Source organism: Equus asinus, chromosome 2 (genome assembly GCF_041296235.1).
Source record: "Equus asinus isolate D_3611 breed Donkey chromosome 2, EquAss-T2T_v2, whole genome shotgun sequence".
Taxonomy (NCBI): Eukaryota; Metazoa; Chordata; class Mammalia; order Perissodactyla; family Equidae; genus Equus; species Equus asinus.
The window spans coordinates 19,496,545-19,511,611 of NC_091791.1; the positions used below are offsets into that span (position 1 = coordinate 19,496,545).

Here is a 15,067-nt window from a genome sequence, read left to right on the forward strand (position 1 = left end):
GCACTCACACACCACACTTGCCCATACAGACACACAGCCGTTCGCTATGCTACTCTCAGATGGGCGTGCAACGTGCACCGCCACGAGGCTCCCGGAGCGCGGCGCCGCCCCCTTCCCGGCGCCAGGCTGGCTTGCTTGCAGCTGTCGCGTCACTCGCCCGTTGCGTCATCAGGGCGCGACGTTGCAGCAGGCGCCGCAGAGACTTGAAGTGCCGGCAGCTGCGGCATCGGCGGCCGCTGGAGCCGGCGGAGCAGCCGCGAGGGCGGGAGCGGCTCCGGGAGGCTGCTCGGCCAGAGCTGGCACGGGTGCCCCCCCGCGCTCTCCGCTGGACCCCGCGCCACTCCTGCCAGGTGCCAGCGAGGTCCGTGTCTGCCTGACCCCAGTTCCCCGTGAGAGATGGGCCCCGCTCGTGCCGGGGTCCAGGTCGGGATTGTTCTCTCCCCGGGAGACCGGGCTGCGGCGTGGGTTCCCCTGCGAGGAGGGAAGTCCCTATGGACTCTGTACCCTCTGCACCTGAAGGGGAAGTGGGGGCATGGGCTTTGGCGTGGAGGCAGCAGGGGTGCTCTGAGAGCAGCTGGTGCTGCGGACAGTGCGATGACAGATGACCTTTCATTGGACTGAGCGCTCACTGTGTGTCAGACACTGTGCTAGGCGCTTTATAATAACGTATTCCTCCCAGCAACCTAGAAGGTAAGATCTGTCATACTATGCCCACTTTCCAAATGGGGAAACCAAGGCATGGAAGTTAACCAACTTGTCCCAAGTCGCACACACGGTAAGCAGTGGGGGATTTCAACTCCGGTGTGTTTGGCGTCAGAGCTGGCCCTCCCGCTTCTGTCTCTTTTAGAACCCACAGTTGGCTCCCCTCAGCCCATAATCTGGCGCCTCCAGAGTTCGTTTTTACTTCTTGACCTTGGATAGACTCTGCGGGGAGGGAGGAGCAGGCGTGGACCTCCTATTGGCACAAGACTCTTTCTCCCCCTCCTTCCCCCCTCATCACTGGGGCCAGCCACGGAGTTCATTTTCTCAGGCTCCCTCTGTTGTAGCCGCATTCTGCACCTGAAACTGATAGCTGAGTTTTCTAACACCGAAGAGATTTCACGCCAGGTGCATTGCTTGACTATTCTCTCCCCTCGCCTATGATGTTAGATTGTTACAGAGTTAAATTGTTAAGGAGTATATAGTTATGCTGAGGTTAACAGTTGCCATAGCAAACCCACGTGGGGATTATGAAGAAATCAGAATATGCCCTCCAAAGAATACTGTTAACCTGGATGTGACCTTTTAAGGTTTTAAAGGACTAATTTAAGGCCAGCTGAGAAATAGCCAAAAGCTAAAATAATTTGGGAATTATATTAGACATTTTTTATATTTTAGGTTAACGTCTATCCATTTTCTTTAGCAGTTCACTGTTAGTGAACATTTTCCCTTAGGGTAGGAAAAGGCTTTAAAAGGATGAAAACTCATAAATCAGATATTTCGAGACAGTGTGGTCTTGTTTTAGAGCTTTGTAGATGTGTTAAAAGTGCAAATATTTAAGGCATCACAAGAAAATTAAGAGCTTAATTCAGTGCCTTTACCCATTTTACATTGCATAATATGTATAACCCAAAATTCCCAGCATGTAATTTTTAAAAATTGTCTACTTGTGTGCATACATGTAACATATTAAACACATGCCTTCATCCTCCCAAGAACTATTCAATTATTAACACAAATGAAATTCTTTGTCATGTGCCTGAAATGAGCTATTATTTACTCTTACAAATTCACAGCTGTTTTGTTCAGAAAGTCTGAAAATGTTGATTTTTTTTTTTTTTTAAATCAGGATGGCCTGAGTTCATATAAATACATCAGTCTGTTTTCATGCTTTGACTAAACATGGTGGAAGTTTGCTAGTAGTTCATTTGGCAGCCTGTTATGGGGCAAAATAATGCAGAAGTCAGAGTTCTGAGTTCTGGTATTTATTCTCTGGATTCCTCATTAACATGAGCGGTATATATTTTTTATAGCACATGATTTAGGAGTTACGCTTTGTGACATGGATGAATCTGCACTGACCCTTGGCACAATAGATGTTTCTTATCTGCCAAATTCATCAGAATACAGTGTTGGTCGATGTAAGCATGCAAGCGAGGAATGGGTAAGTTTAAGATACTACTGGTTAAAAGCATTCAACCTAAAGATGTTCATTTCAATGTTGTTTATGAAGGTGGAAACGCTGGAAGCAACATAATATCAAATAGAGGTTAATAGCTACAGAAACTGCCTCCAGCTGTTAGAAGGTATGTTTATGAAATCTAATATTTAAAAATTCTTACAGTATTATGTTAACTGGGAAGAAAAAATTGGGTAGGAAATTTGAGTACGGTGATTATGTTAAAAAGCAAAACACTTTTGCATGGGAAAAAAATACCTACTAACAGTTGTTTTGGTTGGTGTAGTTCTAAAGAGATTTATTTTTCTATCTATTTTCCATAATTATATTTAATAAGCATGAATTTGTAATAGAGAAACTTTATTTAAAAAATTATAAATAGGAAATAAATTTTCATATGAATCCCAATCCAAAGGGCATGCATTTTCTTGCATTGTTTTCCTTATTTCAGCATAACATGGCATGTTTTAAATATTTCTTGAACACTTTCTGCTTTAAATGAAAAATGATGTTGGAATTTTGGTGATTTTTTTGCTTATTTTTGAGAATGTTATATCAGTGGGGTTTGAGCGACTGATGAACTCAAAGTTAAGAGAAAAATATTTGGAACAGAAGAGTGGAGTTTGACCCTGATTGGACAGTAGGCTATAATTTAGATTCCAACCTTCAAACCCTCTTGTTAAGATAAAGGAATTTTGTATGTTTACCTTGACTTTCCTTTAAAGTGTTTTAAGCTGTATTATAACAACTTGCTTACTGTGTAAGGCCTTTGTAACTCCTGTGGGACTGTATGATTTAAGGAGGAGTAAGATTAACTGTTAGCATAGGGATCCAGGAGTCTGATTTTATTGCTCTCACAACTGTCAGAAGGCTGTTTGACCTTATAGTTTTTAAACCTTTGAATGCTGCTTTGACCATGCAGCAGTCACTGCTGGCTGTTACTATTCTTATTGCTAAACTTTTACTTATGTTCCAAGCTTTGTTCCAAGTGTTGATCATGGAAAGAGTACCTTGAACAGAATTTGCTGTGAGAAACACACACTACCAAAACAAAAATGGTCATAAGTTTCTCTTCTATCTGAAATGTATGAATTTTACAGAGCAAGTGGACAAGTATAATTCTCTTACCATTCACACACTATTTTTTCCTTAATATTTATTAGAGTGAATGTGGTTTCAGACCTACTCTCTTCAGATCTGCAACCTTAAAATGGAAAGAAAGCCTAATGGGCCGGAAAAGGCCATTTGTCGGAAGATGTTGTTATTCCTGTACTCCCCAGAGCTGGGTAAGAATGTCTCTGTTTGGTAACCTTTAATAAACAGAGTGAAATATGTGACATGGATTTCCAACTTTGCGTGAATTTTTTATTGTGTTGTCTTAGTAGACTTAATTCATTTCTAGAATTGAGACTCATGTTTATAAACCAAATATTCCAAGTAGAGATGTTGACTCAGTTTTTCTTTCCACTCATTTATTCAGTAAATATTGGTCCAATAGTTGATGCTAGGTGATGTTTTGGTTCTTTAGTAGTTTTAGTATGACTTTAGGAGGAGAGTAGATGTTAGTTTCAGTTAACTCTTCTGAAGAGTTGGTGGGAACCTTCACGTAACTTCTAGATGTTGAACTTCAGCACTGTGGCTTTGCTCTGCGCTTCCTTTTACTAAGTTTCTGTTTCAGGGGGTGCTGGGGGAGGGTGTCTGTTGACTCCGATAGTGAAGAGTGGTCACTAAAAGGTTTGGATGAAGGCCTAAGAAAGAGTGTATATGGGTTTGTTGTTTGTGTTTTGGTGAAAAAACACAAGCCACGCAAAATCTTCCACGTTACAGTGTAGTATTTGGGAAGAGTGGGTTGGATGAGAGGTGTGCTTCTGATGGTGGTCTGCCAGGGGGATAAGTTAGCACAGGAACGTGGAATCTAATGAGGCTGTGTTCTAAGGCAATAGGGTTACCTATTAAAACGTACATTCGCATGTTAAGCTCTCTCTGGGCTGTGCCAGTTATTAGGACATAGAAATTCTGCCATTTAAGTGCCTGTCATTTATAGAGATTGCTTTTAACCTGTGTGCATAGCTAACTGCACTGCGTGAATTTTCTACTCAGAGTTGATTTGGCGAGAAGTAGAATTCTGAGTCTGGTATAAAGGAATTTACTAACTTCAGAGAGATTTGAGTAGGACACAAGCAGTTTATGTTAAATACTCAGGGCTGCTCAAGAATGTCTTGAGGTAAATATTGTTCCTTTTGAATCACAAGCACCTTGTTGGAAGAATTTGGTAGAATTGAAGGATCATCGGAATTTCTAGTCTAGGAGTAAGGCCAGTTCAGATTAACAGGCCAGTAGAAATAAAGATTTAAATAGAAGATCATGTGGCTTTTCCTTTTGGAGCTGACATCTCATCTAATTCTAATTTTGAATGTTTAGAAGAGCAAAACATTACCTTAACTCTAATGTGTTCTTAAGTCAGGAGAGAGTATAGGAAATTATTTGGTGGTGATGGTTTGGAGTGGGGATAGGTGAGTAATATAACAGATAAATGTTTTTTGCTTAAGTACCTGATAGAGCTGGATTTGATCTTAAAATTCTTCCATGGCATGATTATTTAAAATAATTTTTGATGATATTTTTATAGTAAGTTTTTGATATTTGCCACTCTTACTCTGAAATCCTCTTTTCCTTTTCTCTAAAGAGATTTCTGTTAAATATTTTATATCTTTTGTTGAAGGTATGTTATGCCATCTCCAAATTTATTTGTGGAAAGTTTACCTTTTTGCCCACATTGATAAAGCTGTAGACTTTCCCTTTTTAGCAGAGCTATTTCTGGATTGTCTTTTAAGGTTTCCTGTAAAGAGGGTGACCTTTAGCCATACTTTTTCTCATTAAGTGGGACAGTCGTTTTAGAATAGAAAGACCATACTCTTTGGAGCAAAATGTAGGGTTGAGTGTGAAACCTCTGTCAGCCTCAATTTTCCTTTCTGTGAAATGGGGATAGTAAGTCTTATGTGACAGGATTACTGGGGGATTTAGTAATCTAACAGTAACTACGCAGTACTTAGCATGATTTTTTTTTGTATTTTTGGAACACTGAAGTCTCCAGTATTCTTGTCAATGACTTAAGCTTTCTGTATCTTCAACTTGTTTGGGTTGGAGGTGGGGAGTAAGGCAGAAGAGAGAGGCATTGCAAGGTGTTAAGGACTAATTTTGAGTTTGTGACCATCTTTGAAGGCTAAAAAGTATTTTTCAATAAAACGTAATTTGTCTTCATCACTTAGATTTTTGAAGCAATGCATAACTTTATGCTTGAAGTATAAAAGTCATCAAGAACTAGTAATGTGAGCTCTTCACCAGCAATCCAGTGTATATCTATGTCTACGTTTATTTTGTTTTATGTAGGATAAATTTTTCAACTCCAGTATCCCGTCTTTGGGTTTGCGGAATGTTATTTATATCAATGAAACTCACACAAGGTAAAAAGAAATTTCTTATATTTCTAATATACCTCAAAAGAAAAACTCCATAATAATCAATTAACATACTTTAAAATGAATCTCTTTATGTTTTTGAGTTAATAGAATATGAGCTTCTGACACAAGAGGCTTTCTCTAAAAATTGGAACCAGTGTAGCCACCTGAGAGACCTGCTACTATTTCTACCAGGATAATTATATAATAGATATTTTCATGAGAGTGTAGGTATCACTTAGAGCTTTCTCTAACTTATTCATATATTGACTTTGCATCTGAAGTGTGCCAAAGTGTGATAAAGATCTGTCTGAGAAGAGGTATAGATTTGAATGTCTTCTGATCTATTATGGTTATTTTATATTTTAAAAAAAGTATAGCCTGTTGAAATCTACCTAATCTATAGAGTTTTAGAAAATATTTTCCTCTATTGAGCAAATGTTCTTTGATTTATTATTAGCGTAAGAGTTTTCTTAGAATTCTTACTTCCAAATTCCAGGCATATGGGATGGGCTATTAGGCCCCAGAGTGAGAGAAAAGAGGCTTTGTTTTATGTGAATCTAGGCTAGGGAATGAGAAGGAGGCTGGGAAGGTCGTGTGAATGTCTGTGAGGCGAGAGAGTAACGGCAGCCGAAAATGCGAACAGTCCTTGTAATTCTAAGAGTAAATGCCTGGAATAGGAAAGCGGTAGGCTCAGGTGATGATAAATATGTGAAATTCTAGGAAAAATTGACCCAAGAAGTCAAATACTTACTTTTGAAGCCTTGTTGATGTTACTGCTTATATTTTGATGATGAGATCATAAACAAGCATGATAATGCTTGTGTATATATTAAAGTTTTTTTTTAATAGAACTAAAGTCAAAGAACATATTTTTTCCCATTTCCATGCTTCCCTTCTCTCTCTCTCAAAGGAAGGAAGAGAAATTCTGGTCCACTGATTTTTTTTTTTTACCCCCCTTGGTTGACATGATTAAGATCCTAAGAAAAGGGATCTCATAGAGTCTCTTTTTCTTTATGTGAGTAGACATTTTTTTGTATAAAGTCAAAAGGTTCATTTGTTGCTTTCAATTGGAGGCAGTTAGGAAAAAAAAGCATATGCTCTATTGACTAGGTGATATGAAACTAGTCAGTATAATACACTGTGCAGTTGAGTTGGCTGTTTAGATCTTCCATGTGTTACAGGAAGCAAAGCCTAAACATTTTTGCACCTGCATGCCCACACACATACAGCTTTCAGTCAATTGCAAAAGGATTTCTTGGAAAACTTGGGCTTTGTGCATTCTAATAATAATTCTGAAAATGTTCACTCAAGGAAGAATTTAGAATTAAACGTATTGGGCCAAGTTTGCAGAGAATTGAGACAGACAAAGGAAAGGAGGTAGATGTCAGGAAGGAGAGATGAAGGAACAAGTGATTCATAAATAGTTCTCCCTCACATTACTTTTCCTCAATTGAGGGCTTTTTGGAATTAGTGAATTTATATTTGAAATCTTCTGTCCATATGAATGTTATGGAGGAAACAATAATGAGGCGTTATGTAATCATTGCAAATCAGTGCATGTTGAAGTTTTGTAGCATTCTTCTTCTGAGGTCCTGTCCCCAACCCCCCCATCCAAACAACACATAGTCACTGACACTGATGGGAATATGTCTATTCCTTAGAGATGTTGAATGTGTACAAAAAAAAAAAAATTTCTGGTTTCGTGAGCCCATGGTACACATATTCAAGTGATACTCTAGTTATTGTTACTTCTGTCAACTGATCAGCCTTGTCAATTTGAGAGTCAGTGATTACCTTAGAAGAATTACTATAATAAAGAAAATTAGCCCTTCATGGTAGGAAAAGACTTCCAAATTATCTTTTTGTAGCTCATAGCTATAGTTAAAAGCTATATAGCTTGTATATATAGCATTCAACATATTTACTTTTTTGTGGTATTAATAACGTTAAGTTGGTTTTATTTCTTTTGTTTTTATATTTAGGTTATTATTTGGCAAAGTAACATTATTCAAGCATTAGTATGCATATTCCAAGGTTAAATTTTAGGTGAGAGTAGATGAAAGAAATTAGGAGTGAAATTGTCTGCATAGCATCCTGAACTACTAGGAGAATTTGCTATAAGAGAACTCCAAATCTCAGGAGTAGATGAAATGAAGCTTCACTTCATTTTTACAGGAGGGAAACCACTGTATAATTTAAGCAACCTGTTTTAGGTGTTCCCAGAGTACTTCTCTGCTAAGTCATTTTCACGTTGCAGGCACCGAGGATGGCTGGCAAGACGTCTTTCTTACGTGCTGTTTGTTCAAGAGCGAGATGTCCATAGAGGCATGTTTGCCACCAATGTGACTGAAAATGTACTAAACAGCAGTAGGTAAGGGGAGGGGGTTCTGCTGTAAAGGGGAGAGGCAAGGGTGGCTGCTAGGAGTGGGAGTGGGAAGAAATTTCCTTTATTAACCTTTAGTTTCTCTGGGAATCTGTCTCGAGGTATTTGCATTTCTAAACGTTAAATGTTAGCTTCCAAAGGAAACCAGGGAACAGCAGGAAAACAGATGATTTTGGTGAGCATTGCCAAGTGGGAATAGCAGTCTTGTTTCATGCATTAACAATTGAATGGGTTTCTAATACATGAAAGGCAAGTTGGAGTTCAGAGATGCACATATTTCCAGAGTTCTCTGTGAAGTTTTCTGTAGTATGGATGTTTGGGACATCACATTTCCTATTTTATAGCCAAAAGAGAAGCAAGTTTGATATTTCTGTCAAACAATTAATGAGTATCTAGGCACAAATTCTTGTACTAGAAAGTCATCAGTAGAAATTTTGAGTGAATAAGATACTGTCCTTGCTCTTAGAAGAGCTTGCTCACGAATGGGAGAGACTGGTTGGAACTCGGGTGGAGTGGGGAAATATGAAGTGGATCATTCTGAAGTTTAGGCATTGGAATTTGGGTGAATGTTGGTCTCTGTTCCACCTCATTGGTGTGGCCCATGTTAGACATCCATCTGGATTTGGGGGGCCGGAGACCAGGTGGACTGAAAGATGCTTAGAAATGCAGTCCCTCTGGGATGATTGTTAAGACCTGAACAGGGTGTCACATAGTAGGTACTCAAGAAATATTTGTTGAATGAACCAGTGAATGGTTGATAAAGAAGATGTAATAACCATGTCAATTACTTGTGAAAACCTTCCTGGCCAGATTGAAATAAATGCTATTCAGAGTCCATCAGTGTCCTGTGGAATTGACCTTTTGTTATTAATGAATTATGGGCTACACGTAGTTGTGCTGTACACTAGTCTAAAATCAGTGGCAGCAATGAGAGAAAGCACAATTGTTTGAAACTCCCTTAGATTATTACATTTTCTATTTTCTAGGTAAAAACCTTCAAGTATGTTTCATTCCATCCAGCTATTTTGACTTGTAACTAGGATGTTAAAAGTGATTTGAGGCAGTTTAAGCTTGTGTATTCTTCCTATGTCACATGGAAAATTTACAAAACTGGATCAAATCTTCCCTTTTACCTCACTGCTTATTGCTCTGTGCCACTCTAATATTGAGCTATGCCTTTCGTAAGTTACTGGTTTGATTTGGAAAACACTTGTAAATGTTTATCTTTGATCTTTCCTGGAGACTTCTACAGAGTTCCACTAAGAGAGAGACAATATAAATGAATAATAAATTAGATCTTCAAAAGAAAAATCACACATTACTTTGGCAGTGGCTTTTTGGATACCTCTGACTTTTATGCCCTTTTCTTCCTTCTGCTAGAGTGCAACTTTGTATCCCTCACGGCATAACTGGAACATTCAAATTCACGTTGTTACCCAGTGAATTTGAATTAAATTCTTAACTCTACCTTCCAGATTCCTCAGGGATTTGTTGATTTAGGAATATAATATTCTTAATATTTAATAGACAGCCAAAGAAAGCACTTCTAACTTGAACTTATTCTCTCATATTATCACATATTGAAGAGAAGGTGCATTTTGTTTGGTCATTTATAGCTAGGTTTAGAAAATACTGAATACAGATTGTAGCATAGAACCTGTTACATTGTCTCTTTCCATTTTCAAATCAGAGTACAAGAGGCAATTGCAGAAGTGGCTGCTGAATTAAACCCTGATGGTTCTGCACAGCAGCAATCAAAAGCCATCAGTAAAGTGAAGAAGAAAGCCAAAAAGATCCTTCAAGAAATGGTTGCCACTGTCTCCCCGACAATGATCAGGTATTAAAAGGCAAGGCAAAAGGTTTCAGGGAGAGCCATCCTGTTCTGAGCACACAGGACTGAACCATTGTACTTTCCTCAGCAAATGCTCTTGGTCCAAAAGATTCTTTATGTATTTGGATGTTAAACCCAACTCCTCTTTATATTCTTACTCCGCTTGCATGGGCAGTGGCAATGTGGTGGGCTTTAAGCTGCCCTCATCTCTGCTAACTGATGGCAGCCATTGTTTCCCTGCTGACGTCTACTCTCTAGACTAGTCACGAGCAGGGTGCACAGACTCATGTCTTAAAGGGAGTGGTTTGTGTGCAACAGAGGGATCCCTCTGCTCACCTAAATCTTTGTTTGGTGATTTACTTCTGAAATATAAAGTGTGCAATTAGAGTGAAACGTAAGACTTTAGTACATAATAAGCAAATACTTCCATAAATAGTATATATGTAAAGTCAGCTCTTTAATTCCACAATTCAGATAAACCCATACAAACACATGCACATATGTGAAGCCATTTACAGTTGCTCTTAGCTGGTAGGTTCTGAAATTTAAATAGACAAAAGTCAACTATATTTATATAAATATATGTATACACATTAGAATTTTTTTACTTTCAGACTGACTGGATGGGTGCTGCTAAAACTGTTCAACAGCTTCTTCTGGAATATTCAAATTCACAAGGGTCAACTTGAGATGGTTAAAGCTGCAGCTGAGGCAAGAATTATGTGAATCTGTCGTTTTGTTTTCTCCATGTTTGTAGAGTGATTTTGGAAATGTTCTCTTGTATACTGTTGTGCTTTCCAACCCATTTGGAAGATTTCCCCCATGTGAGGTAGCTACAGGAGCTGTGTATTTGGGGAGGAGCAGTGGGGTAAGGGAGGACCTCCCAGCAATCTGGAGGACCCCCTTTTGTAAGTTACCTTGCAACTACTCTGAAAATCAGGTAGAACAATCTCTGTTTTATAAATGAGGAAATAAAGGCACAGAGAGATTAAGAAATTGTCCCAAGTCATGGCTAATAAGTGACTTGCCCAGGATTTCAAACCAAACCAAGCTTGACTCCAAAACCTATGCTCTTACGTGATCAGGCTGCCTCTCAGAAGATATATAGAGTCAGCTTGAACTCGTGATTGCCTCTTCTCTTTCTCTGATTCTTTGTTGTTGTTTTTAGCTGTTAAATTGAAAGAAGTTCATATTACTGGAAAATGTTTTAAAAGAATGAGTCACTGATTAGCCTGTGTTTGAGTGACTAACCAAATGTGAAGTTGGGAAGTGTGACTGAGCTTTACATTTGAATTTTAAATTTGGCGTTTTTCCCTTTACTAGATGAATTTGCCACTTATATTTCTACCAGTTCATAGATCACATATTGACTATCTACTGCTCACTTTCATTCTCTTCTGCTATAACATCAAAGCACCATACATTGCTTCAGGCAATAATCTCAACCTCCCTATCTTCAGGTAAGATCAACTTTTGAAATTTAAGTTAAGAAAAAGATTATATTTTGACTTTTGTGTTTTTCATTGTGCCTTTTGATACATATTATACATGTTATTGTAAAGATGACATTAGCTTTTTTACTTTTATTATAGAAGTAATGCATGCTTATTGTGGAAAATATGGAAAGTACAAAAAAACATTAAAAGACTATTACCATTGAACTGTGAACTGTGAATAACCTTTATGGGCAGTATTTATCAAGTAGATAGGCAATTAGAAAAACAAGATAGTAAATTGCTGTATCAGTCTTGGCAGTGGGGAGCTGGGGTGGTGGTGATGGTGTAAAGAAAGAAAGAATTGTACCTTTTACTTTGGCCTCATAGTTTAGTAGAGTTAGGAACATGTAATAATTATAATATAATGTCAAAGGTGTATCTCGTTGCTTTTTAGCAGAGCGCAGTGCATGCCATTCAGAGGAAATAGAACGTGAAAAGGCAGAGAGGTTCAGCAGCACAGTCTGGTTGGGAACTGCAGATGGGTCAGCAGGGTTAGGACGTAGGGTGCATTGGGAAGGGGCAGAGGCTGCAGGTGGGGACTGCACAGGTGGTGAGGGCTAGATCAAACAATTTCTAAGCCAAGAGTTTAGAGTGTATTTTGTATTTGAGAAATGGCATGTTCAGATTTGCCTTTTGAATAGTCATTCTGGTTGAGGGAGTTGGAACAATTCTGCCTCTGTTGTGATAGTTCAGGCAGAAGATAATGAAAGCTTAAATTAAAAGTGTAGTAGTGTTCTTGGAGAGGAGGGCATCGATTTGAAAAATATTTAGTAAGTTGAATTTACAAGACCAGTTCCTAGTCCAGATGTGGGGCTCAACAGAGTAGGGGAGAGGAGGGAGGAAGACTTCCAGGTGTTTACCACCCGGGAACTGGGTGGATAGTGGGGCTGATCACCAGTTGGGGAATTGATGAGGAGTAGGTTTAGTTGGTTTGGGGAAATTGAAGTTTTAAACTTGAAAGCACAAAGCATCTCTGAGGTCAGCTCTGTGAGCAGCAGAGAGTAAGAGGAGGGTGAATTTGGAGAATGACTGGGAAGGAAGTGGGTGGGCAGGTTGTGCAGGTAGGGCCTCACAGGGTGGCAGTCAGCCTCACAGTCCAAGGAGCACCTCCCTAATTCCTTGACGCAGAGTTCTGTGGCTAACCTGACTCATGTGAACAGCTGAAGAGAAGCCATTCATTCATGCAGTCACTTGATACTTACCCAGCTGTGCTTTAGACAAGAGTGAACAAGAAACATAGTCCTTGCCTTCAAATAGCTCATAATCTATTGGGGGAAAGTAGACAAACAGCTAGCTATGATACAGTGTGATATGACCCTACAGGGCAGACGTGCTTTTCCAGGGACTAGAATATCTTCTGTTTACTCTCCTGCGCACCTCTTCCCAATATTGTGGAACCTGGGAAGCTGAATTAGAAAGTCATCAGAGTGGGCTCTGCTTCGGCAGCCTGGGTTCAGTTCCAGGTGTGGAATCACACAACTTGTCTGTCAGTAGCCATGCTGTGGTGGCAGCTTACATAGAAGAACCAGAAGAACTTAAAACTATGCATAACTATGTACTGGGGCTTTGTGGGGGTGAGGGAGAAGGAAGAAAAAAAGGAGGGAGATTGGCAAGATGTTAGGGTAAATCTTCCTCTGCAAAAAGAAAAAAAGTCATCAGCAAGTTGCTGGTAGGCGTAGACTCAGAGCGAAGAGGACTGTTCCATCTGGGCTCTCAGGAAGTCTTGCCCCATCACAGTTTGCCTCTCGTAATCTGAATGACTCATGTACTCATTCCCTCCAGGTTCTCAACTTGGATCTCTTGAAAGTGTTTAGTAAACACTGATAATTTCTCATAATCCACCTTTCCTTTTCATGAACTCTATGCCAGTCATTGCTCACTTGTCCTTCTTTCAGACGTGACAGACTGTCGATAAGCTGGACTATTTATTTGCAGTTTTCTTTTCTACACCTTCACAAATCACTTTTCAGGATGGGTTACTTTTGTGGGCGGTTCATCTCATTCATTATGAGCTTATGCTGCAGAGTTTTACTCTCAAAGATTGATATTAAGCTCTGGGGACATCTTGCTGTTGCCTCCTTATACTGACTATAGAAGATACTGAAAATATGTTAATATTTATATCAATATCACTATTTGAAAAGAATAGGAGGAGGTTCTGAGTTTGGAAAGGTTGACTTAAGTATTAGAAAATTTAAACTTCATGTCAGAATCCATGAGTATTATAGAAAGAGACATGGAGGTGTGAAAAGATTTGTTTTATTCCTATGTATGTATAAATGAAGCAGATGTTTGTTGCATGGTTTGGAAAGATGGTTATGCTTAGTTTCAGTTTGATAGAATTATCCTTGCCTCACAGAGACACTATAGCAATACTTATTTCAGAAAATTTCTCCAAAGGAGCTTTTGTAGCATTACATTCATTTTGTAGTAAATGTGCTGTAGGCAGATTTTGGGATGTCTAATGGTCAGTGTCTTGAGACTCTGGACAGGGTTTTAAAACTTAGCAGTATTTCATAATCCTCTTACCATCTATATCTTCGCCTTTGTGGGGTAATATACCTACTTCTTTTGGGTTGGAACAGATGTAATAGAGCTTTAGCGTGCGAAGTGATATTCTAAAGGGTGATGAATAATGTAAATGATTGAAACGTCAATAAAGTGGAAAATAGAAGGATGTCCATATTTTCACTGTCAGCAGCTCGAGCAACTTGTGACTTATATCCATATGGCAAATGTTTTGAAGTAACTTGGAATTTGAGTATTTGTTTTACATTTTTATTTGTAAATAATTAATGCATTCTTGAATTTATAGTACTTTAATCCATAAGCTTGGGGGCTTTTTCATACGACGGAGGCTAGATGAAACACCAGATGGACGGAAAGATACTCTCTATAGAGCTTTGCTCCATGGGGTACGTCTGATCTCTAACTATCCCTAAAGCTGTTATGGTAGTTATCACAGTAGAAGGAAAAAGAGACTTGATAGAGATTTTATAAAAAACTGTTGTCTGAGTAATTATTTGAGTGATTATTGCTTGGGTATGGGTTTGATGATGAGCTTTTGTTATCGTCAAAATATAGTATTGGAGGAGCTGTCTTACTGTTATTTGTGTGAGTAAAATATTTTGTCAGTAGTGAAGTTATAGGGTTTTTTTTTTAAGACTTGACTTTGCTAAGCTTATTCTAAGTTGAGTAGTCTTGAATTCGTGTTTTTCTTTCTCCTTATATCCCAGCATATAGTTGAACTACTTCGACAGCAGCAGTTCTTGGAGATTTTTCTGGAAGGCACACGCTCTAGGAGTGGAAAAACCTCCTGTGCTCGGGCAGGACTTTTGTCAGTTGTGGTAGATACTATGTCTACCAAAACCATCCCAGACATCTTGATAATACCTGTTGGAATCTCCTATGATCGTATTATTGAAGGTCACTACAATGGCGAACAGTTGGTAAGAGGACTGCCTGCCTGAAGGTCTGCTTTGCTTTCAAGTCTTTTGCTTTTAGACAATTGTTTTTAGAATTAATTAGGAACTTTTTTTGGTACTCTCTAGTTTTCAAGCATTGTAAAAACATGGTAGAGTGGGCGTGGCCAGTAGCTCTCATCTCCTATGTCAACCTGATGGTAGTGCTAATGTGGTTCCTTCCTGCCCTGGGAGGAGGTGACGTGATGAGATTTATCAGTGCCCGCTTTGGTCATGGGACTGGGAAATGGAAGAATGCTTGGTATTGAGTTGCCGT

The 15,067-nt window shown here is 39.0% G+C and overlaps 1 protein-coding gene across 9 annotated transcripts in view; it reads left to right on the forward strand.

Annotated features, from left to right (window-relative positions):
• Nucleotides 1-15,067, forward strand: part of GPAM (glycerol-3-phosphate acyltransferase, mitochondrial) — a 58,029-nt gene that overhangs the window by 25,761 nt on the left and 17,201 nt on the right. Inside the window, exons 1-10 of one of the 9 annotated variants that reach the window (XM_014851162.3) lie at nucleotides 163-361; nucleotides 2,013-2,143; nucleotides 3,322-3,444; nucleotides 5,549-5,622; nucleotides 7,877-7,990; nucleotides 9,693-9,839; nucleotides 10,448-10,544; nucleotides 11,157-11,293; nucleotides 14,145-14,244; nucleotides 14,566-14,778. In XM_014851162.3, coding sequence (XP_014706648.3) covers nucleotides 2,042-2,143; nucleotides 3,322-3,444; nucleotides 5,549-5,622; nucleotides 7,877-7,990; nucleotides 9,693-9,839; nucleotides 10,448-10,544; nucleotides 11,157-11,293; nucleotides 14,145-14,244; nucleotides 14,566-14,778 — 1,107 coding nt within the window. In that variant the 5' untranslated portion in view covers nucleotides 163-361; nucleotides 2,013-2,041. Of the gene's footprint in view, nucleotides 1-162; nucleotides 691-847; nucleotides 1,108-2,012; nucleotides 2,286-3,321; nucleotides 3,445-5,548; nucleotides 5,623-7,876; nucleotides 7,991-9,692; nucleotides 9,840-10,447; nucleotides 10,545-11,156; nucleotides 11,294-14,144; nucleotides 14,245-14,565; nucleotides 14,779-15,067 lie in introns of those variants that run through there. The other 8 variants (XM_044750814.2, XM_044750808.2, XM_070483253.1 and 5 more) reach the window with 8 other exon arrangements.